At 46.9% G+C, this 26,246-nt stretch overlaps 1 protein-coding gene across 1 annotated transcript; it reads right to left on the reverse strand.

The window, feature by feature from the left end:
• Window positions 1-26,246, reverse strand: GEMIN8 (gem nuclear organelle associated protein 8). The gene is made up of 4 exons (XM_082681920.1): window positions 26,131-26,246; window positions 12,169-12,213; window positions 11,100-11,541; window positions 1-507 (listed from the first exon to the last, which is right to left on the reverse strand). The coding sequence occupies exons 2-4, from the start codon at window positions 12,178-12,180 to the stop codon at window positions 248-250; spliced, it is 714 nt and encodes a 237-aa protein (XP_082538046.1). The 5' UTR covers window positions 12,181-12,213; window positions 26,131-26,246; the 3' UTR covers window positions 1-247.

A 26,246-nucleotide genomic window follows, 5' to 3' on the forward strand; every position in this document is an offset into this window, starting at 1 on the left:
AGCGAGAACTTTAATGAACTGGTCGCTCTTACTGACATTAAAAACCAGTGGGATGTATATGAAATTCCCACTTTACCTCAAGAGAAGATCTCTCGTGTTGGCGGCAGGACGCGTCCTGCCCACCTCCAGGTGGCTGACATTACCCCCGCCCCCAGGGGACTTTGGTGAACGTGCTCATTAGTCAGCCTTACCCAGAGAAGAGCCACGGGAGAGGGGGAGGGGGGACAGCGAGAGGAAGGGGTGCGGCTCAGAACTTGAGCGGGATGACTGGCCAGTACTTCGGCTGCTTGCGGTCGCAGTGCTTGTCGAAGCTGAGCTGCACGGCCGCCTCCATGGCCTGGATCTTGGCGGCGCTGGCCCCGTACAGGTGCCGCATCTCGGCCCGGCGCCGCTCGCCGGGCCGCTCAGCTGGGGGCAGCACGGAGCGGCGGCGCGTGTCGCGGTACAGGTCGTGGTCCGCGTTCACGTAGTCGTTCAGGCGCGCCGCGTCCAGCTGCTGCTGCCGCCCTGGGAAGCAAGCGACACGGGCGCCGGCGACGCCGTGAGCCGGGTGATCTCGGCTGGCCCCCGGCCCCCTCCGCCCTCCTCCTCTCACTGCCCCACGCCCGCCCAGCTCGGAGGTTCTCGGGCCCAGCTCGGAGGTTCTCGGACTCTAAGGCGTGACCTGCGCCGGATTATCGTTATCTCCTTAGTTAGGAGGCGCATCGCTCGCTCACTCACTTATCAGAGGGCTACACGCAAATAGAAGTGGCAACAAGCCACCAGGAAACGTGTCAGTCCAAGTTATCCAACCTCTGCAACGGGCCCTGAAAACAGAGGAGAGAAATGCAACCATGTGGGTCTCCGTCTACACCGCTGCCCACAAGCTGCCCGGCGGGGCATGGCTGGTGGCGGTCCCATGGTTTCAAACACTGCACCGGGCCGGCAGGGAAAGGAAACGCTTCCCGGAAAGTCCAGTGTTGCAAGAAGTAGTACTTCCCACCACAAATGAGATGGTGGGGAAAAAAGTCACCTCTTTGGAAGCGGTATGGGTTTGAGGTCATCTGGAAGAGGGCAAGGCTAGCAGGTACAGAACTCCACCACGATCACGATCTCTGCGTGCGTCGCAAACGCAAATCACACTACACAAGGAAAGGTTAACCGATTCAACCCTTGTCAAAGGTAAAAGGGCCAAGAAAGGATAATTCTGCAGATGGCAAGGAGGCCTTGGCCACCTCATCTTGCTGCTGTGTTGCCCGCAGCAGCCGGCCCCCTTCCTCACCGAGGAATGGGACCTGCCCCTTCACCTCCCAGGTCAGCTTAGGCTAAACTTCAGGTGGCACGGTTATATGCTCTAATCCTACGAATTTAAATGGATTCTTGTAAAGCAAGACAGATTTACTCAGGTTATTCTCCCCTGTCGATTTTTACTGGAACAAGTCCTAGGATCATAATTTGTATTCTTATGTAAATAGAAACAACATAAAAATGTCAACAAAACATAAGGTCAAATTTAGCCAACTTACAGATTTTTGTGACTGTCAAGAACAGAGAAACTGGTAGCAGAATGCACACATCTGTAGCCACTGCTAGCAAGAGAAATACTAAGGAGTGAAGATGGTTGTAGGGGAATAAAACAATGATATAAATCATTCTTTCCTTCGTTAAAAAAAAAGTAGCAGAATGAAAGCTGAGTATGGAAGGGAACACAACAGTGAGCAAGTCAAGTGACTGGCGAGATATTTACATGGCTATGCTATTTATGTGGCTAGGCACAGACACTCCCAAATCCCGTTCTTTAAAAATCGTACCTTGGAGCTGGAGGGAAGGAGTTTTGTACTCTTGGAAACATTATTAAAAATGCACACGACCATTTGTCTCTTAGCACACCTGCAGTTTATTTTTAATTTTTTTAATTGTTTTTCCCCCTGGAGTCAGTGCCACCATCTTCCCCCTACACTTGGTGATGCTGCTCCCCCGCTAACAGAGAAAAGAACGCCGGACATGAAGATAAAGGGTTCCAGCTCTACATCACGCTTTACTGCTTACAATGTTAGAAAAGGCATTTTGCCTCACTAGATTTGGAGTTTCTCATCTGTAAAATTAGGAGGTTGGGACTGACCTCCACCGTCGCTTCTGCAGTTTGTTTTTATACAAGGAAGTACTATGGGAATAAGCCAAATGACTGTCAAGCAAAAGACATGCAATATAACTGTTACCTTATCCATGAAAAAGACAGAATTGACCTACTGTGAAAGGTGGAAGTAAACCAAAATATTGGCTTGATATGCAAATGAATGGGAGGTCAACAAGCATTTGTTTCTCATTTTTGGTCTTTCTGGTAAATCTGAAACTTCAGGATTTAAGATGTTCAATTCTCATGGGTGTCTGAATTCTACCCCCTCCTCCCCTGGGGACTACTCTTCCAAAGGCTTGGCATCTCCACCCGAGCCAGGGACAGAAGAGGCCCTTCTGCCACCTGTGACACGTTACCAATCCTCGGCCCCGAGGAGGCGATCCCACGTGATCCCTCAGAGCCTCTGCATGTAGACGACAGAGGCTCCCAGACCACGGGCCTTTCACTCTCGAATTTGTCCCAAGACTATCATCATTCTCACTGACAGATTTAGTGACACAGCAGATGTTCAACTTCCTGTCGAAATCAGTGTCTCAGTTTAAGTTTTAATAAACACTGGAATTTTTGCTATCTTAGTAAGTGTTGCTCTCTGCCGTTAGGATATGTGAATTTAACCTTTTTACTTTTGCATCTTTATTTTCCTTTTCCTTATAACTTAACATGGTTATAACGATGCTTCTTTCTGCTGCCCTTCTGACAAAAACTATCTTGCAGACGTTAAATCAGTCTAACAATTTATACGCCAAGAGCCGTTTCCTCTTATTGACAGCTGTGGATGAAACGCTACGTGACACCAAAGCAACCCCAGCTGGCCGGCCGTCAGTGAAGCCTGTGCTGTTTTCCAAGTCTGCACTCAGCATGTGCTCATCACAGCAACCATCACAGGGTTTTATTCCTTAATAGACTTTATACCGTGCAAGAATAAAAGACACGGCCCTCTGCTCTCAGTTCTCTATTTTTATCTCCTTCCCATCCGGGTTTCCTCATGAAAATTTAAGGCCCAAACCCTGGTCCCCTCCCAGTCTCACAAGAAGTGTGGAGGTTTCCTGGTTTCCTGCACGGCCGGTAGTTGCCCTCAAACATAGATCGGAGGGACGGGAAGTGGGTCCCCTGGCACCAGCGGCCCACCTGCGGGAGTCCACTACGGGGGAGGGCACTGTGGCCTTTACTCACCCTGTCTCCCCAGCCCTGGGGGAGGCCGCAATGCCCGACTGAAAGCAGGTGCTCAGAGGTTGTCAAGAGAGAGCTCAGACAAAGGCCAGACATTATTATTATTATTATTATTTTTGCAGTACGCGGGCCTCTCACTGTCGTGGCCGCTTCCGTTGCGGAGCACAGGCTCCGGACGCGCAGGCTCAGCGGCCATGGCTCACGGGCCCAGCCGCTCCGCGGCATGTGGGATCCTCCCGGACCGGTGCACGAACCCGTGTCCCCTGCATCGGCAGGCGGACTCTCACCAACTGCACCACCAGGGAAGCCCAGACATTATTTTTTGTAAACAGCTGTTCCTTCCAGATGCTACTGGAAAACAATGACAACCCAGGGATAGAGAAAGAGATGCTCGACTCTCAAAAGGCGCTGCGTAGAGCCCCCTCCCGCAGGTCCTTGAGTCTCCATGGAGGAGAGGTTGGGGGAGGGGGAAGGAAGGGGCACCGCTGAGTTGGGGGTCTGATTTTGTTCCCTTACATTCGAGTTGCTTTGCCTCTACTTACTCACAAAAAAAAAAGTTCTAACATTAGACTATAAATTTGAAAACCAGTCAGCTTAAAACTAAATACCCTCAGACTAGCTGGGCGCTGGAGGCTACAGGTAGCACGTGAAAGTACTTTAGTGTATACTGACCTAGAGGACCAAGCAAGCCTGAGGATGCAATACTCACTTGAAGGCATCCACTTATTCTAGGCTCCATTTATTGCTTCCTCCCTCCTAATGAAAGAAAGGATTCTCAATCACTGGTGGTTTTTCTTCCTGTCAAAACAAGGTGAGGACTCAGCCAGCCAGATGGAGAGTCATCTGACTGAAGCAGAGAAGTCGAACAACACACTTCACAAATAACTGAACAGGGGCCTTGTCATGCAGAGGTCGGTCATTTTTCCCAAAAACAGCTGTGGGACTCAATGTTACCAAGCACTTTTTTCTTGTAGGATACTTGACCAAGGCAATTTGTGTTAATACAAATCAGAGTATCTTTTTCAATTTCAGCTTTAAAACAGGGTTGTAGTGGGGTGAATAGCCTCCCCGCAAATTTCCATCAACCCAGAACCTCAGAATGTGATCGTATTTGGAAATAGGGTCTTTGGGGATGTAATTAAGCATTGAGATGAGATGATTCTACATTAGGGTGGGTCCTAAATCCAGTGAGAGTGTCCTTATGTGAGACAGAAAAGGACACCTACAGACACAGGGGGAAACCATGTAAAGATGACGGCAGAGGCCAATGAAAGCCAGGAGCCGCCAGAAGCCGGAAGAGGCAGGCCCTAGAGCACTTGGAAGGAAGCGTGGCCCTGCCAACTACTTGATTTTGGTCTTCCGGCCTGCAGAACTGTAAGAGAATAAATTTCTGTAGTTTTCAGCCACACGGTTTGTGGTAATTTGTTACAATAGTAACAATTAGGAAACTAATTCAGGGGTTACCATGCATACAGAGTTAAAACAGGAAAAACAGTATTATACTATTAAGGAGAAACTCTACTGGACTCCATCTGTGTTCAGGATATATAACCTTGATATTTTTTGTCTCAATCTATACATTTACATGGTGTTACCAACGTAGGCTTAAAGTCTATAAAGGAAAAAACAATCATGGGAAGTGACTTGCACTTCAGAGACCCTGATATAGCAGGAAAACATTCATTCAGTATTCCAAGATAATTAGCTCAAAGGCAGAACATTTTGGAGGACAAAGCACTAAGACAAATGAGTGTTAAAGAATGTGATTTCCCTCCATTTTTCTAGGATTAGCATGTCTGATTATATTCTCTGCTGTGTTGCCAGAATTAATGACCTCAGCACAACCGAGCGAAAGCACAGACTTGATTTATATCATGAATGCCTCATTTCTGGCTTGTCAGCAACACACCCAGAACACAGGTGCTTGCCAGCAGAGCTGGAGCCATTACTGACGGGTCTTCCATCCTCACCCCACATCCCTCACTCGACGACAGATGTAATCCCCAAGTCCGTGGGCAATCACCATGTTTACTTTTAGAATAAAAGTGCGTTTCCATCCCTCCCTTCCATTTTTCTATGGCCATTCACACGTATCTTCTCACGGACTGCTTTGATGCCCCGAACATCTGGACTAGATGAAACACACACATGGTGGAATTGTGCTCAATCAGTATGATTCCACACTTCAATCTCATTGACGAAACTAAGACGGCTCCCTGAACACTGGGCCGTAGGTTTCGTTATATCTTCTAGGTTTTCTGTGGAGGGTGCAATGAGGGAGAGCGGGACGGGTTCCAGCAGACTGACTGAAGGCTCACTAGGAAGACTAGAGTCTAAACCTTCCTGCTCGGGTGGACACAACGTAAAGGAGCAGATGTCGCCCATCAAATGTCTACAAAGTACACCTGGGCCCTTGGTAAGACCAGCACTTTGAGTGCTGGGCGGGGAGTGCACTCAGCCCTTTCTTTCCCTCTCATTCCGCACTGCCCCCATCCCTCAAAGCCTAGTGTGCGCTCCGTTTCTCCACCACCAGCCCGTGGAGCTCCTCTGACCACTGAGCCCACTCACTCACTGGCTCTTCCCCTCATTTGCAAAACTACCCATGGCGCACACCATAAATGGCTCTTGTAGGTATCATTTTAAACTTGATTTTGTCTTCTCTTCCCACGTGGGTTTATGCTCTTTGAGAAATGTCCCTGTTTGGACCCGACATCTACCCCCAAAACACAGGTGACAACTATCTGATTGGTTCGTGTAGAGACAACAGTGGCAAGGGTTTGTTTCGGGGGGCCTGCTTCTCTACGGGGCATGACAACTTTCACTCATTTTCCCTCTAAGTATTAGGACGAGGACCTCGCAGTCTCAACTGATGGTTATTTATGACTATAAAATGATACCTTCCTTAACCTAACAATAAACATTTTTCCTAAGAAATAACTGACAACACAGCTGACCTTTTAAAACTTCACAACTGTCTACTTTCCCATAAGTAATGTTACCAGTGAAGTTTTAAATAACAGCAATATCTCGCTAGGAAATGATGACATATAATATAATCAAAAGCATGCCTGTTACTGCTGCACAAAAAAGAGTTCTTTGTTTACCCTACTTAATATTTTTTTGGTTTTTATTGCTGAAATATGTGAAATTAGAGACTGTCTGGAAGAATGGTAATCACAAACAAGAACACGTTGTCCAGTCTAAAGGATTTTATCCCAAGAAAATACTAAATAAGACACAGATGATGATGAATTATATAACGTATACATTCCTTTGGAGGTGAATAGTCCTGAAAAGCTGTATCTTTCAAGTTTAGCTACGTTTTCCCTTGCTAGTAATATTTTATACAATCTGTGTTCTCTAAATGATTCATGTTCAGGGCTGAATTTGTCCTAATTGAATAAGTAGCTTCTAGTGGCTCAAAGAGCAAAACAACTTCAACCGAGTATTCACATGACTCAGGTCCCTCATCTCTTTATTCAAACATTTCCCGACTGTGTATGTAACTAAGCCTCTGTGAGCATTTCTAGCGAAGGTAATGGATTGGAAAGCACCACGGGCATTCCAATTACTTATGTCTGAATGCCATCATTCATGACTGCTCCAAGGAACACGAATTGATCCTATACGCCACTGAAAGTGCTGGTGAAAAACCTAGCGCTGGTGAAGTGCTGCCCATTATTTCTGGTGGGGCAGCGTCAGGGCCTGGCGGCTGCTTCTCACAGAGACCGCATCTTTTGCAGGAAGATTAGATTCCGACACCAAAGCCTTGTTCTCACCCTCGCCAGACAACACTCATGTCTCCCTGGGACCTGATAAAGCTTTCAGGGCGGACTGCAGGACACAAGAGCATCAGAGATCCCAGCACAAGCAATTTTGAATTATGCTACAATTGCACGTTTTTAAAGCACAAAGTAGCGGAAGCTCAATGCGTTTAGTGCTGTTATGAGGAAGGTGGAAGCAGGTTCATTTCCCCAGCCCGTGTAGTTTACTATATTAACTTATATCAAGCAAGAATGTCCTTGAAACATAACTAAAAGTTGTGGTAATGACTACTTTGACAAAATTGTATTAGTGGCTCAATTTGACAGATATCAAAGCTTTTCATTCATTTATGTTTTAAATATTCTAAATCAATTAAAGAGTTTGAAAAGTGCTGCCTAGGGCAGAAATATATGACTTCTTTTTTTTCGAAGTCAGAGAATACTTTATTAAAAATATGCAGAATCTTAATCAAGCACTCACTAATCAGCAACCAGAGATGATCATACTAAGTGAAGTCAGACAGAGAAAGACAAATACCATATGATATCCCTTCTATGTGGAATCTAAAATATGACACAAATGAACTGATCTATGAAACAGAAACAGACTCACGGACATAGAGAACAGACTTGTGGTTGCCAAGAGGGAGGGGAGGTGGGAGAGGGATGGAGTGGGAGTTTGGGATTAGCAGATGTAAGCTTTTATATATAGGATGGATAAACAAGGTCCTACTGTAGAGCACAGGGAACTATATTCAATATCCTGTGATAAACCATAATGGAAAAGAATATGAAAAAGAATGTGTATATATGTATAACTGAATCACTTTGCTATGCAGCAGTAATTGACATGACATTGTAAATCAACTATACTTCAATCAAAAAAAATAACAATCAAGCACTAATCAAGACAGTATCAGAGTAAAACCAGTTCATGGTTAATAATCCATGTTAAAGGATGAGTTATTAGCAACAAACCATAACAAGCAACACTCCTTGGGCACTGACTTCCGTACAGAGCACTGTTGTATAACTTTTATCTCATTTAATCTTCATAGTTAGCACCCCATTCATTAGAATCCCCATTTCACAGATGAGGAGACTGAGGCACAGGGTAGCGGTGCACAGGATAAGAACTTCCAGCTAGTAAGTGCTGGAGTGGGGCTGGAAGCCTGTAATTCCAGCGGTCCTGCCACAGCTACTCCTGTATAATTCTACTAACAATAATGTAAGTATTGGTGAGTAGGGATGGAGGTTGTAAGGGTTTCCATAAAATTCCCTTTTTTGTTGGTTTGCTATCTAGATCACGGTAAAACAAACATGTACCAGATTTTCTTCACAGCAATGACAAGACCTGTGTGGTTCACTTTACGTCCCACTCACAGACTGCATTTGGAAACAAAGAAAATTCTGACAGGGTGATTGTATTAGTTTCCTAGCGCTGCTGTAACGAAGTGCAGCACACTGGGTGCCTTAGAACAACAGAAATGTCTTGTCTCACAGCTGGGGAGGCCGGAAGTCTGAGATCAAGCTGTCAGCAGGGCCATGGCCGTCCAGAGGCGCTAGGGAAGGTCTGTTCCAGGCCTTTCTCCCAGCTTCTAGCAGTTCTTGGCTTGTGGCAGCAGAACTCCAGTCCTCTCGTGCCATTCTCCCTGGGTGCGCGTCTGGCTCTGTTTCCAAATTTTTCTCTTTTTATAAGGACACCAGTCATACTGGATCAGGGCCCACCCTAATCTCATTTTAACTTGTTACCTCTGTGAAGACCCTCTCTCCAAATAAGGTCACATCCTGAGGTCTGGGTGGGGTTTAGGACTCCAATAAATCTTTTTTTTAGCGGACACAATTCAACCCATAACAATGACGATAATAGGACTTGGAGCCCTGATGTCAACTAAGCAGATTTAGGGATGATATCAAAGGAAACATGCAGTTCCTCAAGTTTATAAAATATTCAATGCCTACATCACCTTGTAAAATGGCCCAAAGAACCACAGCAAGTTTAGCACTTCATGGGATAAGGTTTGAAAAGTTCTTATTTAAGGCTCATAATTAATACTGAAAGACTTCATTCATTCATTCAAAATAATATTAAGTGCCACGCAAAACTTAGCAGGCAATTTTCATGACTTTTTCTTAACCTACCTGACAAAGGCAAGACACAGAAACAGGGATGGTTCTTAACCAGACATCTGTAACTCAACTGACATGTGAAGGACACATTTCATTATTCTATTTTCACATCATTCATCTCTACTTTTCATTGAATAACTCTGTCAGGTTCATTTTAAATTAGCAGGTCATTCAAAATGGCCTTTTAGATGGCTGGGGTTTGCTCCCATCCTTAATTACAACTTCTATCATAAATGTGGCACTCTCTCTGGCAGGAAAAACATGTTCTTCTGCCTTTGGGTACGGACAACAGAAACAAGCTCTGTCTCCATCATATTTTCTTTTTCAAAAGCTGTAACAAACGGCATTCCAACCACACGTGGACATGCTCCAATGCCAAGTCTCCCTCATCTGTTACATGCTTTTAAATTAGACTAACAGTTATTTCAAATGTATTTTGAAAAAAGGTAAAATTTATTCCCGAAGATCAAGGAAAGACATGCATTCTATGTGTAATAGAAAGTACTGTTTTAAAAATACTTGTTTGCATATACTTTCTAATATGCATCAAAGAAGTCAAAGGTTTAATCAAAAGAAGGGAAGTAAAACTGAATGAGTAGTGAAGAATCATAGGCAGACACTAAAGGGCATGAGACTTTATACACAGCCCACTGCTCAGTTCCTGGCACCCAGTAGGGGAATCAATACATGCTCGCCCATCATTAGGAAAACACAGATCAATCAAGATGTAAATGAAATGCACCCATCCCCAGGCTTCTATGTCTCCGTTTACTAGAAAATTCTAGGCAAAATATATAATTAGAACTCAATTAAAACAATATTGAGATGGCATGTTGTAATAGGGAGGAAAGCATCTGTATGTCTGTTAGAGACACTGAAAATGTAAATGGGCTGGTGAATCTTAACAGTAAGGAAAGCACAAAAAGCACTTTTAGTTTTTTGTGGCAAGTTAGTAAGAAATTAAAAACATAAAATTCCTGCTTTCTGACTGAAGATTTAAGACCATTATCACAATTCTCTAACCCCAGGAACAGACAGCCATGGCACAGAATCAAACCGGAGAGGGTAAATACCAGGCATTTTGTTATTCTTTTCAGGTTCCCACTGGTGTCTACTCTGGAGGGAGCTTGAGATTTAAGACCCGGTAGCTCTGCAGCACCAGGGCAGTCTGAGCTGTGCACCAGTGAGGCGGCAGCAGCATTTTAGGAACCTAGTGGTCCTAAGCCCTGAGTCTGTGCTAGAGGAACGAGCACAGGAACTGGAGTCACACACACCTTGCTTTGAATCCTAACAGCAAATTACTAGTTGATACCACAGAACAAGTCAATGAAGCTCCTGAAGGCTCACTTTCCTTATACGTGAAATGGGCTTAAAACCTCGAGGGACTGTTGTGTAGACTAGGGAATGCGCGCGCGCGCACACACACACACACACACACACACACACACACACTCCTCTGGTGTAGTGTCTGAAATTCAGTAAATGGCAGAGGTACTATTAGGATAAGTTTTGTTCTAGAACTAAAAAAAAAAAGTCCTATATTAAAACAACCCTGAAAACTAATATAAGTGAGGTACCACATCACCAGAGCTTTTCCAGGCTAAGGATTGGGTTTGAAATATTATCTGTATCCAAGGGAGGACTTAGAAGGTTATAAACGAGGGCAGGATGGGACTTTCCTGGTGGTCCAGTGGGTAAGACTCCATGCTCCCGAAGCAGGGGGCCTGGGTTCAATTCCTGGTTGGGGAACTAGATCCGGCATGCATGCCACAACTAAGAAGCCTGCAGGCCAGCGAGTGCTGAAATGAAGATCCTGCGTGCAAAAAGTAGTAGCCAGGGCAGCCAACATAAATAAAAATAAATGTGGGCAGGAGACAAGGCCCGGGGCGGGGCCGTGGAGAGGGGCGGGCTGCACTTACGGCGCTCCTCCTGGTGCCTCTCGGTTTGGGCGAAGTACTGGCGTAGCTCCTCCGTGATCTCCATGTTGCTCACGTCGCATTCTATGCCGCCATCGTCGGACTCGCTCTCTTTCTCCTTCTCCTCCTCTGCATACCAAGCTGGCTCTTCTCTGCCGCGTGGATGTGGTCCACGCCCGCCAGCATGTGAATGACTGTGGTGGGAGTCCCAGGAGGCTGGGGGATGCTCGTAGCAGGACTGAGGCCTTCTGCCCTCCTTAGCATAAGCGATCTGGGGAAGGCCCATGGCAGAAGAGTACCACGGGGACATGAAGCAAGATTCCATGGCCTTCCGATAGGCATTCTGGTGGCAGCGCATCCACGCCATCGCTTGATGGTAATGTTGCCAGTATCTTGCGTAGACCGGATGAGAGGGCCAAGACTCCACAGCTAGCGCTGTTGCCGGCTACAAAACAAAAAAAAAATGTAGGCTAGACAGCACGTGGTTCAGCCTCAAGAGAAACCTTCAAACGTTCAATCAAATAACCGGGTGTTCACTGCGTATCTACTAAATATCTCCTCTCCACGAGGGTGCTACGGGGCCAAGGAGAATATAAGACGGGTCCACGCCCACGATGGGCGCCAGGCATGTGCACACTTGCTCTGAAGTACATGCGCATGAGGCACACAGAGAACAATTAGTTTGAGGTTACGGCCCATTATAAAGTGGGGACAGAGGCTAATAATGATCATTTCTAGATGAGACGCAGGGGGCAAGAGGACCCGATGTCTATCATCTTGGGCCTTTCTACCCACTGTGATTAAATGACTAATTCCAAGTTAGAAACGCCTGCCAAGAACCACATGAACTGGTGAACATGATGTTCTCCGGTCCCTCCCTCTCTGCCCCCTAAACGTGCTGGCGGCCCACTCCTCAGTGCCTGGGACAAAAGATGACGAGCAACACACACGATGGTGCTCTACCTTTAGTTTTCTGATGTATTTCTTTGGTCTTCTCCATCATGCAATGAGACACCAAGACCTTAACGACTAAAACTTACCTTTTTTCTCATCAGTTAAAGAAAAAACTTACCTCTGCTGTCATCTGTGATTGTGAAAGTCCAAACGAGCGCCGAAACTAGGAAAGAACAAGCAGAGTGCAGACGTCTGGTCAGTCCAGGGCTATGATATTCATAGCTATTTTGCGGTTTGCATAGCAGCTCCTCAGAGGCTGCTGTCTCCCCAGGATGGTGCCTGATCTTCACGCAACACACCACGACAGCACCGACACCTGGGCTAGTGGTCTGAAAAGGAGGGATCCCCTTAGGTGTGATTCAGTGGCTCAAAGTACACTGCGCTTTTCAAGTATAGTACCTGTTTGCCTATTGAAAGTAAAGTCCACGAGAGTAACCACATAAATAGCTAGTCATATGTATGTAAAAAATACACGGAACATGAACTAAAAGTGTACAACTATTACTTTATTTACTAACCCATAGTTCATGCCAATGCCTATTTAAATTAACCCTGGAGGGCTTCCCTGGTGGCGCAGTGGTTAAGAATCCGCCTGCCAATGCAAGGGACACGGGTTCGAGACCTGGTCCGGGAAGATCCCACGTGCCGCGGAGCAACTAAGCCCATGCACCACAACTACTGAGCCTGCGCTCTAGAGCCCGTGAGCCACAACTACTGAAACCTGTGCTCTAGAGCCTGCGAGCCACAGCTACTGAAGCTCGCGTGCCTAGAGCCCGTGCTCCGCAACAAGACAAGGCACCGCAATGAGAAGCCCGCGCACCGCAACAAAGAGTAGCCCCCCGCTCGCCGCAACTAGAGAAAGCTCGCGCACAGCAACGAAGACCCATTGCAGCCAAAAATTAAACAAATAGATTTATATATAAAAAAAGTTCATAAAAAAATAAAATAAATTAACCCTGGATCTCCCAGAGTCCTGAGTAGAATAGAATACATCTTGCCAACTCACTGGAAACCTTTGTTGGGTCTTGCTGCAGGCCTGGGACTCGGAGAAGCCTCTCTAAATAAAACAACTCTCTCGGCTGGGTTGTACCCTGGGCTTTAAGCCCCTCAAATGCACCTTGCTTTGGTTTTGACTGCAAAAAGCATCTTTCAGCCAGCGTGTGACACTACACTCCCTGCCTACACACACTGCGTCTCTGCGGGAGGAGGAACTGGTCGCTTGGAGACTGTAAGGTCGGATCTTAACAAATGGCACCGCGAAACAGAGGAAAGCTTCAAGTGAGCTTTATTAGGGAGCGCTCCCGGGCGAGGTTCACTGGTCCGAGAGAAAGGGGCCAGAGAAGTCGCACCCGGGCGAGGGCTGGGCAAGATTTTATAGGGGAACAAGAGAAAGGGCACGTGTGGTGAATCTGGGAGGGCGCAGGGTGTTCCTTATTTGGTGGTCTTTTCGGGTATCCTGGGGGACCGTTAGTCCCACCCCTCGAAAGGCGGGAAGGCTGGGCTGGGTTCAAAGTCCCCAGGTCAGTTCCTGGAACTGGGTGGTCGGGAGAATTTCGGTCTGATGCAACCTGTGAATCTGATTGTGTTCCCCTGCCTCAGGCCAGTTGGCCTTATATCCCGACATCTTTGGTGTAATGGGGCGGCGTTCTGATTTCTGGCTACTTCATGCTGAATTGGGGCGTCGAAAGGAGTCGGGCGACCAGAGGTCCGAGGCTTAGGGGAGACCAGTGGGGGGTTCTGTAGGAAGCAAGGTGTAAGGACCGAGGAGCATTTGGTATGTGGCCACCCGGGAGACTTCCTCCATGCGCCTGCGAAGGAACCTAATAAAACAGGGAGCAAGCATGCTACGAAGAGGTCCGGTTTTGAAAGAGGGGTGTCAAAGAGTCCCTCTCTCGGCGGGCTGAGGGCCTCTACGACTTGGGGGCAGGAGTGGGAAGGGGAGGTCCCGGTATCGGAGATAGGCAAGAGGGAGGCTGGGTTTAGGCGGGGGGGGGAAGAGGGAAGAGGTCGAGGGAGATAGCAGGGTTTTCAATGAACAGTAGGTGGAACTCCTGGATGCGGGAGGGGCCTAGGAGGTCGACCAGCCGGTGGGAGGAAAGCACGCTTAGTGGGTGGGCCAGAGTCAGTTTGAGTGTTTGTTTGGTCAGTTCGGCTGCGCTGCTAGGGCCCGAAGGCATGGTTGCCATCCCCAATGGTTGGGTCTAGCTGTTTGGAGAGGTAAGCCACGGGGTGGTAGGAAGGCCCTATAGGCTGGGCAAGGAGTCCAGTGGCTATTCCGGCCCGTTCATCCACAAAAAGGTGAAAAGGTCGGTTTGGGTTGGGCAGAGAAATGGAAGAAGATATCAGAGCGTTACGGAGGGTGAGAAAGGCCTATCGAACGGCGGAAGGAGAGGTGAGGAGTCCTTGAGGGGTTTCTTTAGCGGCTAGATATAAGGGTTTAGCGAGAAGAGCAAAGTTAGGGATCCAGTGCCGGAAAAATCCTATAAGGCCCAAAAAGGAGAGAATTTGTTCCGCTGTTTCCAGAGGCTGGAGTTCACGGATAATCCGGGTGCAGTCGGCTGTTAGACCGTTTGTGGTAGCGGTAAGGTGGAGCCCCAGGTAGGTTATAGAAGATACAGATAACTGAGCCTTGGCTGGGGAGACCCGATAACCGCGAGGGCCAAGGTAATTGAGGAGATCTGCAGTATGTTGTCTTGAGAGGCTGAGAGATGGGCTACAAAGGAGGAGGTCATCTACATATTGAAGGAGTGTCCTGGGGGTAAGGGAGCAGGAAGTGGGGTCCCGTGCGAGCGCCTGACCGAAGAGGTGAGGACTGTCGCGGAAGCCCTGGGGAAGAACTGTCCAGGTGAGCTGACTGGAAGTATGGGTATCCGGATCCGTCCAGGTAAAGGCGAAGAGGAAATAGGAGTCGGGATGTAGGGGGACAGTGAAAAAGGCATCTTTGAGATCCAGAACCGTAAAGTGGGCTATGGATGGGGAGATATGGGAGAGCAAGGTGTATGGGTTTGGTACTACTGGGTGGAGAGGAATTATGGCCTCACTGATTATTCAGAGGTCCTGGACCAGGCGATAATCCCCAGAGGCCTTGCGGACAGGCAGGATGGGGGTGTTGCAGGGAGAGTCAGTGGGGATAAGGAGTCCCTGGTTTAGGAGTCTGGTGATAATAGGTTGTAGGCCCCTAAGGTGAGTCTCAGAGATGGGAAATTGGGGCCCTGATGGAAATTTGGAGGGGTCCTTAAGGATGAGGGCGGGGGAATGGTGTGTTGCTATTATGGGCTTACAAGTATCCCAGACTCGGGGATTGATTGGGTTCGGTGTGATTGGAAGAGGGGGATAAGAGGGGGAGGGTTCTAGAGACAGGCCGAGAAGAGGAAGCAGGAGTTGGGAGGAGGGGACCTTAGGGTCAAGTCTAACCTGCTGGAGGGAGGCCCCTAAGTGGAAAAGGACATCTCGGCCTAGCAAGGGAACTGGGCAGGATGGTATGACTAAGAAAGAATGAGTAAAAGGGAGTCCTTCGATATGACATGGGAGTGGACCGGTCTGGAGTGGGAAGGATGGTTTGCCATCAATACCCATGACCGAGATCTGGGAAGGAGAAACTGGCCCGGAATAAGTAGGCAGGACCGAATAGGTAGCCCCCGTGTCCATCAGAAATGAGATGGACTTACCCGCTACCTGTAGCGTTACCCTGGGCTCGGCGAGGGTGATGGGGGTCTTCGAGTCCGGGCGCCGTCAGTCGTCAGCCAATCCCAGCAGTTCGAGTGGTAATGCCGTTGGGTCGGCCTGCCCCCCGCATGGAGACGCTGAGGGAGGGCCAGTCGTAGGGCAGTCACTCTTCCAGTGGCCCGTTAGCCCGCAGCTGGGACAGGGCTTAGAAGGAGGTTGGGGATTGGGACACTGGCGAGCCCAGTGGCCTTCTTTTCCACATTTGAAGCAGACACCTGGCGGGGTTGCCTTTTGCGGACCTCGTGGATGCTGTGATCCACGGGAGATGGCCGGCCTTAGGGCGGCTACAAGGGCTTGGGTTTGGAGGGCCACCTTTTGGTGCAGCCGAGCCTGTCGGCTGGATTCTGCCAAATCCTCACGGCCATTATAGACTTTAAAGGTCATTTTTAATAGATCTCGAATAGGGGTTTGAGGGCCGTCTTCTGCCCGTTTTAATTTCTTTCGGATGTCCGGGGCTGACTGGGTGATAAAATGGGTGGCTAGGACCGCTGCCCCTGCTGGGGTGTCAGGATCCAGCCGGGTGTAGAGAGTTAAGGCCTCTGTAAGGCGATTGAGAAAGACAGTTGGATTTTCGTTAGGTTCCTGGGTTTTCTCTTTTAATTTTTTTCAAAATTGACTACCTTATGAGCGGCAGCCTGCATGCCAGCCAGGAGGCATTGGATCATGAGGTCGCGTTTACGGCGGCCATCTTGGCCATCCTGATATGTCCAGTCTGGATCGGTGCCAGGTACGGCAGTCGCTCCGACAGGCATGGAGTTGTCCGACAGGCATGGAGTTGTCGGTAAGGTGAACCTGATCTGCATGGTTTCCGGCAGCAGTTTGAATTCTTTCCCTTTCGTCAGGGGTTAAGGTAGAGGACAGAACCACAGAGATATCGTGCCAGGTTAGATCGTAAGCTTGAGATAGGTAGCGAAATTCTTTGATGTAGTGGGAGGAGTCGGCAGAGAAGGAGCCTAATCGTTTTTCAATTTGAGAGAAGTCCTGGAGAGAGAAAGGGACATGGACTCTGACCCGTCCTTCCACTCCTGCTACCTCCCTCAGAGGGCACAGGAGATTTAAATCTTGGGAGTCGTGAGAGCGTGTATGTGCACTAATTGGCGAAGCAAGGGGCGTGGGAGGAGGAACCGTTGAGGGAGGCGGGAGAGCGGTTGGAGGCGCCTGAGCGCTTCGGGAGGAGGAGGGACCGCTTCAGGGTAGGGTGGAGGTTGGAGAGGAGTTCTGGAGGGGGGGGAGGCGAGAGATTCGGGAGGGTGGGTTAGTGGGGAGGAATCCAAGGGGACTGAGGTTTTGGATGGAGGAGATGTTTGCTTGGCAAGGAGGATTTGAGAGGTAGAACAATTGACGCAAAGGGAGGGGCGGGAGCGCAAATACCAGAAGGCCTGAACATTGGGGACCTCGGACCATTTGCCGTCCTGCGGCAGTAATTATCTAGATCACGGAGGATGTTAAAAATCAAAAGTCCCTTCAGGATTGATTTTCTAGAGGATATTGTGGCCAGGCCACAGTGGAATAGAAAATAAGCCGTCGGCAACGGAGATCTTGGGAGAAGCCGAGGGCTGTAAAATTGGCTAGGAGACACCCCAGGGGCGTCTTAGGATCTGGTTTCGACTGTGAGGTTCCCATGACCCCCAGTCTGTCCCTGAGTGAATGGAGAGGGAGAGAGGCGTCCCTGGTCTCCGTCTCCAATTCACGGCAGGTCGGAGGGCGGTCAGGCGATTGGGACGTCTCCACAATCACCCGAGGCCCGGCGGGTCGGAGAGCGGTCAGGCAATTGGGACGTCTCCACAGTTGCCCGAGGCCCGGAGAGAGGACGGAGGAGTCCCTGACGTGGCCGCGATTAAGGACAGGGAGTCCGGTGGGCAGGGACTCTGAGGGTCGGAGGGAACAAGGGAGGGGGACTTACCCCGTTTTCTGCCGGATCGGGTGGATGAGTAGAGGTTCCCTGGTTGTCTCCTGGGGGAGGGGAGGAGCGGGCCGCGCGGTAACCCCGGGGCTTGGTACCCCTCCCGGGTTTCAGCACCAAATGTAAGGTCGGATCTTAACAAACGGCACCGCGAAACAGAGGAAAGCTTCAGGTGAGCTTTATTAGGGAGCGCTCCCGGGCGAGGTTCACTGGTCCGAGAGAAAGGGGCCAGAGAAGTCGCACCTGGGCGAGGGTTGGGCAAGATTTTATAGGGGAAGAAGGGAAAGGGGTGTGGTGAATCTGGGAGGGCGCAGGGTATTCCTTATTTGGTGGTCTTTTCGGGTATCCTGGGGGACTGTTAGTCCTGCCCCTCGAAAGGCGGGAAGGCTGGGCTGGGTTCAAAGTCCCCAGGTCAGTTCCTGGAACTGGGTGGTCCGGAATGTCTCCAGGGCAGTTTCTGGAACTGGGTGGTCCGGAAAGTTTCAGTCTGATGCAACCTGTGAATCTGATTGTGTTCCCCTGCCTCGGGCCAGTTGGCCTTACAGAGACTCCACCAAGTGACTGCGTAGAATACCTTTGCCCAACAGCCTTGCTCTGCCAGGATTTACTCCCTTCCGTGCTATCTACCTCTTGTGATTTACTGATATGGCAGGAAGCACCTCAAAGTAAAGTTTAATCTGCATCTGCACCTTTTACAGCCTATTTAAAACACACTTCAATTTTTTCCCTTCTGTTCAAGGGTTCAGAGATGCTCAAGTGCCAGCCGACACCAGAATGTACTTAAAAAAAAAAGTTAAACAAAAGCAATAGCCTAAAATGCATGAGAATTTAAGCATCTATGAGACAAAACCCCTAACACAATGTGATGCTGAGCAAACAGGTACTTGGGTTTTGAAACTCTGGAAATCAGATACCGAAGGAGTCCTATTTTTCCTACTTTACTTAATTATAGGGTAGAATTTTAAAATCTCCAAGCCTTAAGAAATAAACTTGACTTATTTTGTAATCTCCACCAGATGTTTTGCTATGGTTAATGCGGAACACTGAGATATTAAATTGACCACATCTTTTAACATTTAGCCTAAAGAGAACGATTCACATTCTTTTTAAATATAATAAGCTTTCAAAGACGGTATTTCCAAGAGGGCTGACATGGTCTTCTGTAAATTTATCTTAAACACAGCCCACACTTCGTGTTCCCTGTTCTACATTCACAAACACACACACATGCAGTGAATGTAAACCGGGGAAAAGATAACAAATACAGTGAAAATACAAGTGTAAATTATTGTTCACACTACAACTATAATTTAAAGGCTTAAAACATAAACAATTATCTGAAAACCTGGCTAACTGCTATGTGCTTTATAGGCTACCGAAGAAATACATATAAAAAGTCAACACATGGGCTTCCCTGGTGGCGCAGTGGTTGAGAGTCCGCCTGCCAATGCAGGGGACACGGGTTCGTGTCCCGGTTTGGGAAGATCCCACATGCCGCGAAGCGGCTGGGCCCGTGAGCCATGGCCGCTGAGCCTGCGCGTCCGGAGCCTGTGCTCCGCAGCGGGAGAGGCCACAACAGTGAGAGGCCTGCGTACCGCAAAAAAAAAAAAAAAAAAAAAAAGTCAACACAACTAAGGGGCTAACCACCTACAGGAGTAAAACCAACACAAAAGAAATTACAGTAGAAATCAGTATACACTTGAGTGCTAAAGTGTAAGGTACAGCCTTTAAGTGGCTAATTCACTCCAGCCAGATTTTATATGTCTACCACTGAAATCTGAACAGCTTTCTGAGTGCCTGAAGCACAAAATGACATTAAAGTGAACTCCATGTGTATCTTAATCAAATTTGTTTTAGAGATTAACAATTAGCATAGGAATTAAATTAAAAAAGCCTATGAGACATCTGCTTATCTTGGGCAAATTAAGAGTTTTGAACCCAGACTTCTATGCCTTATAAAATATGTACTTAAAACCAGATCAATGTAAATATTAATTATCTCGAACTGGGAGATCTGACAGCTTCAGATATATAATAAATATCATTGTGACTGAACACTACTGCAGACCTCAGACGATCCTGTTTTTATTTATAACTGGGAAAATCCAGCCTGGCTTTAGAAGCAGTAGTACCAGTATTCTGAAAATGCACAAGATGGCTTATGAGAGGCTCCCTTCTGCAGAGCTAGAAGTTAGGCATGCGTGATAGAGTAAACAACTGTTTAAGAGGTTCAAGTGTAATTCAATGAGTGCCCCAGGCTGTTCAAATGCCAATGGCTGTGATTAAAAAGGGATGGGAGTGCTAATTTGAGGAGTGGTTACTTACTTATGCCTTTGATTCAACAAATAATTTGATAGAAGGGCTGCCATGTTCCACTGCGTCAGAAATCACGAAAGGCACTCTGAGCACTTTTGCAAGAAAGCAGCCAGGACTAAGAGCTGGGGTGGCTGAAGAAAGCCAGTCCCAGCATTTGGACCAGAGGCCGTTCAGATTCAGCGCAGGCTGCTGACTACCTATAAAGCATATCAACTGATCTGCCGAGATGCTGACCTCTTTTAAGACCCAGGCCATTAAGGAAAGATGAATTTACATTAATCATGGAACACAGGCACCTTTGTCATCGATTTTCTTCTGATTATGCTTTTCTCATTGCTTTGGCCACCGGGACACTTAGAATCAGATCTGCTACCATCTTACAGCACGTTTAGAGTCCTCAGGCTCCACGTTCAATATGCCGCTCATGTCACCCTTGGATTTATTATTTTCCCTCCCCAAATTCCAAAACCTATCTATCACATCCTTTTACATTTTAAGTATCTTTAAGATTCCTAAAATCCTGTAGATACTCAATTAAAAAGAGTATCGCTTATATGTGGAATCTAAAAAAAAAAAGATATAATAAATGAACTTATATACGAAACAGAAAGAGATCCACAGACAGAAAACGAACTTAAGGTTACCAAAGGGGGAAGGGGGGGAGGGATACACTAGGAGGTTGGGATTACCATATACACACTACTATGTATAAAATAGGTAACCAACAAGCACCTACTGTATAGCACAGGGAACTCTACTCAGTATTTTGTAATAACCTATAAGGGAAAAGAATCTGAAAAAGAATATATAACTGAATCATTTTGCTGTACACTTGAAACTAATACAACATTGTAAATCAACTATACTTCAATAAAAATAATAAATAAATAAAGTTTTCTTTAAGTTGAACAAAATAATCCTGAGAATGAATGACAAATTAATCAGCCCCTCTCAAATCAAGAAAAAGTATAGGGCTTCCCTGGTGGCGCTGTGGTTGAGAGTCCGCCTGCCGATGCAGGGGACACGGGTTCGTGCCCCGGTCCGGGAGGATCCCACATGCCGCGGAGTGGCTGGGCCCGTGAGCCATGGCCACTGAGCCTGCGCGTCCGGAGCCTGTGCTCTGCAACGGGAGAGGCCACAACAGTGAGAGGCCCGCGTACCGCAAAAAAAAAAAAAAAAAAAAAAAAGAAAAAGTATAAAAAACACATCCAAAGAAAGAGCAGCTTGCATAGAACTTTATTATGAGCTTGCTATTTCCAGTATTACTGTTGGTATTTTATACCAGCAAATTTTTTTCTCTAAAGGGCCAAATAGTAAATATTCTGGGCTTGTGTGTCACATATACTGTTACATAGCCGTACTTTTTTTTTTAAATTAAAAAAACAACCTATTAAAAATGTAAACATCATTCTTAGCCGTGGGCCATCACTTGGCCACCACTGCTTTATGTTAATCCATTACGAGGCTCCATAGACTCTGTCCTCAGTATGTTGAGCATCCTAATCGTTCCTCGCTTTGCACTTGCAAATCAGTGGAGGAACTTTGAGATTCTCACCCATCTCATAAGTTATTAGGCTCAGAATAAGACTAGTGGAAGCAAGAAAACTGTGATTACGACCAATAGCAATTTGGTGACCAGTTCCTAATACTGGGGACAAAAGAAACCTCTCTGTGACTAAATAAGCATATCGGACCATTTCTTAAAGAGCTCCAGAGACATTTAAGGACTTAATAAAGAAAAACAAAAAACAACCCACCCTAACTCCTGCAAAACAGGATCAATCAACAGGGCTTAGAAAGCATATGTAGTGCCATGATTTCTGATGGAGATTCTACGAGCTGCGCCGGGCTAGGCAGGAACCCAACAAGGACGGGAAGCAGGAACTGGGAAGCAGGAGAGAGTTCCGAGTGTTTATTCCCTGGAAGAAGGAACCCATATCCTTCCCGGCTGACCGCATCAGTTAGCACCCAAGGGAAGGTGAGACCCTACTCTAAGAATGGGCCCTGTTAGCTTTTCAAAACTGGGTTCCACAAAGGAACTTAAGGACCTAATAAAAATGCCTGGGCTTCTGAAAAGCCAACGTTAAAATAATTCTAGACACTACAGCAGTACTGTCACACACCACCACCAGCTCAAAAGAGAGAAAGCTTAAGGTAGCAGCAGACTGAGCTGCCCTTTCAATGGTTTTTAATTTTATCTTTCATTCCCCACCTCCCCAGAGTGTCTCCTACTTTTTTCTGGCACCTGGCTCTGTGTACTGCACAGCAACTTTTCTCCTAATGGGATGGTGGAGCTGAAAGAAAAGAGAGGGTCAATGCCAGGGAAGGCCGGGATTCACGGCACTACCAACTGGGCAGCCCTCCCCAGGGAGGACAATGGCACGATAGTCACTGCCCAGCTGAGCTTGGGCGAGTACAGAGACCGAATTCATTGTCTGTCCTCAGCCACCAGAAGAGGAAGGAAAAAAACAGCGTTGAGGTCATTCACGAAACACTGCTGAGGCCCACGGGCAAAAGGCAGTGCCTCTGAGTCTCCAATGATATATTTTTCCGTATAGCCTTTCTTAAAAACTGCACTCATTCTTCAATGACTCTGCTTATCCTGGGAGACACATTTTTAAATGCATAAATATACATGAACAACAACAGACATGAGCTTTGTGGTTTTCAATGGACAAAATGTGACTATTTCCATTGAGTCATTAAACGTTTCCACCAATAAGGAATGTGGCTTTGTTGAAAGGTAGTGACATTGGCCTTTTTTTTTTTGGCTGAGTTGCACAGCTTGTGGGATCTTAGTTCCCCGACCAGGGATTGAACCTGTGCCCCGGACAGTGGAAGCACGGAGTCCTAACCATTGGACCACCAGGGAATTCCTCGTACAAATTCTTTTTACTGCCTATTTAGATTCTTATAAATATAGGATCTAGGATGCATCACAGCAACCAGATAAATAAAACACAAATTCCCTTCGAAATGATAATGTATCCTCTGTAACTGGATTTTCCTCTCTATCCTCCTTTTTCACTAGAATTCTGAAAATTAAATACACGAAAATTCATCGGCTTTGATTTTTGCATAGGAACACATTCAACGTTGGTCATTAAATAAGATACGCCAACTTTCCCATAAGGCTCTCCCTAATTTGGTTCTCTGAGCCAACCAGCGAATTGGGGGGATCTAATTAGGCCTTCAGTATACACAGTTTCAAGGTAGAAGGAACGGGGTCTGCTGGAGATGGCTCAAAATAAATGACGGTATGGTGAGAAATCTGAATTACATACATTGAGTCAGATGCAGTTCTACGGAATCTCGGTATATGCGGTAATAACCCTATCAGAGAAGATGTCTCCCAGTAAACGCACACACTGGTAGGAACTTCCTCAACTAAGACAAATGAGAAAATGAGGTTTTTTGGAGAGCACTGCTTCTTGCCATCACCCCCAGCTTCGATCTGAGGCTGGCAAGTTCAGCTGGCTTGCTGCCCTCAGAGGCTCCCTCCTGTGGCTTGGCGTGGTCCCGGCTTAGTGATTCAGACATCAGAGATGGCTCAAGTCTGAAAGGCCTTTTCCCACCCTCAGCAGTCCAAGCTCCATCTTTCCTCCAGACACAGGCCTCCTACAAGCGCACAAGCTACTGTGTTTAGAAGGCCTGCCTCTGTCCACCTATAACAGTTAAAACGGATGGGTGAGGGAGCCTCAAACCTGAGTTTCATTTCCCTTCCATTCTCTCGACCCCAAGCCCCAATTTACTCTTCTGGCTGTTGCAATAAGAAGCAATGTCACAATGAAGGCACAGCATGGGGAAGGAACTAGTTCCTTGGCTGAAAGTTTTATGGCTGAAAGGACGTAGTTAACAATTCTTCTTTTTCATACAAACCATATTCCACCCATAGAACGGCACCGTTTAATTTGTCAGCAAGGGTGATGGATTTGGGAATGGATTTATTTGCAAGTTCACCAAATCCCCATGTGACTAACATAAGAATCAGAAGTGAAATATGAGGACAGCCCCAAAACAAGGTTACCCCTTGACTCTTGAACACAACAGGCAATGTGAAAGCTGAAAATTGGGGTAACCGACAAGGACAGAATACAACGCAAAAGAGGAAACAGATAAGTTCCCCTCATTGCAAGTATATACTTCAAACAGCAAAACCTAGTGTGACCAAGAAGGAATAAGGGTTGGACAGGTAGGTAATACAAGTTAAGAGCATAAACCACGACTGGTTTAAAGTGGTTAAAGTCACCACTGGATGTCAGGAAACTTATTTCAAATTTTCCTTCCATAAACACATACAGGGTAATTCCACGTTAATCTCTCTTTTCTGAATTTAAACGGCACTCACTATGCCCCTTTCATTTGGCCATTTAATCAATTACTTGTATGTAGGCCTGGATTCTGCCATCTGTTCCTTTTAAATTTCCTTTTTTCCTTCCAGCATAAAAAAGTCATAGCTAATATTTCCTGCCCTTTGATGCTGTTGGGATCGCCATTTCCTGTTAACACTCTCCTGCAACCTCTACCCTCCCTAAAATCATTGAGTAGCTAGTAACTCAAATAACTCTGGCTATAAAGCTCCAAATCTTTTCGGAAAGTAGATATCTAAATACATTAATATGTTTTCAAAGATATTTTCAAATCATCTGATCTTTGATCAACAAGTTGTGCTCTTTTTTCACCTGTTCACTTTTTTACACTGTTCTATAGCTGGATTTCCTATTGTAGAGAAGTACAGACGTCCCTCGGTGTTCGTGGGGAATTGGTTGCAGGACCTTCCCCCGACAAGAGACCAAAATCCGCGGATGCTCAAGTCCATTACATAAAATGGCGTGGTATAGTCGGCCCTACGTATCCGCCAATGCGGAAGGAAGTTTCACGAGTTCCGCATCTATTTTGTGAATTCTCCAACCTCTACTCTATGCTTACTTGTTCAGTTTTCCTCCCTTTCTGCTCATTTCACCCTATCCTTAAATGTTGCACCCTAAAAACCAAAATAATCCTTCACCCTCTGTAAAACACTTTTAGAATGAAAATTCTCTCTGGAGCTTTAGTTTATATCCTTTCCCAGCACAACGAATACTCAGAGGAGATCTGTACACCTTACTGTGAACTTGCCTTCAGTTATGCCTATCCAAAGTTACTAGCTAACAGTCTTGGAAAATATATGGTTTCTGTTCACATTGCCATCCCAAAGGGGCTGTTACTCCTATAAACTATATTAGTAAAAACTGTACGTATAAAGGTTACCCCCATCCCATAACTCATAGGAACTCTGAGAGTAAGTAACTCCAGAAATGTTACTTGTGTTATTAATCTTCAGTCTAAACTTTCAAGTAATGTTATTCTGACTTGAAGTGCAAAACAGCTGAATACAGAATCTAGCCTGTGAAACAACTTTAAAAATTATTCCTGAAAAAAATAAACTTGTTCAGAACCATCTGGTCTGTACTAAGGGACTCTCAGGATTTCAGAGCTAAAAGGTACTTCGTTGGCCACTGGTGCAACTTCACTTAACTACTGAGGAAGAACAGAGGGAAAAGACATTCTCCACCTCCACAGGTAAGGCGCAGACACCGCAGGTACCAAATGTTCTCCAGGTAACTGCCATCAAAACCTCTGACCTCCCACAGAGGACAACGTGCGAGGGAAAGGAGAGGAAAAGAAAACCCCAATTTTTGAATAGACGGGCTAACATCCTAGACTTCCCTCTATGGATGAGGCTGACCTGGGTGATCTGTTCTGATTCTGGGCTGGATGGGCAAAGTCCGAATTCACCTTCCAGACCTAGCTTGACACAGCGTTACCTGGCACATCAGAATCACAATGGAGAGCTTTCAGAAAAATACCGATGCCGGGGCCCCACTTCTAGAAATTCGAATTTAACTGGTCTGGGATGGAGGCCCGGGCATTTAAAAACCATCCAGTGATTCTGGCGCACGGCAGAGCCGAGGGGCTCTGGAACCAGTTCCCTCTCACAATCAGCGGGATGCTGATAATTACAACGATAACGTGACAGGCAAGGCCTCTGCTCTCCCGGCCTCAGAGAAAGTCAGGCTCAGGGGCCGCCAGGCTCAGGGACCTCCAGGGGCCTCCTTCACTTCCCAAATGATACCCAGCCGCCCCCGGAGTCACCTCGAGAGCTCGTAGCTTGCAAATCCTGGGCGGTGGGCGAGCAGGGACCTACTTCCGGTGGGAAACAGGATACGCGGTGCGTGAGAGAAGATGTTGCCGGGGCGACTAGACGTGAG

The sequence above is a fragment of the Grampus griseus genome (genome assembly GCF_964374135.1).
Source record: "Grampus griseus genome assembly, chromosome: X".
NCBI lineage: Eukaryota > Metazoa > Chordata > Mammalia > Artiodactyla > Delphinidae > Grampus > Grampus griseus.

Coding starts and splice junctions, on each gene's coding strand:
- GEMIN8 (XM_082681920.1), bottom strand. Junction 508..11,099: donor GAGGCACCAGGAGGAGCGCC/GTAAGTGCAGCC, acceptor CTTGCTTCCCAG/GGCGGCAGCAGCAGCTGGAC.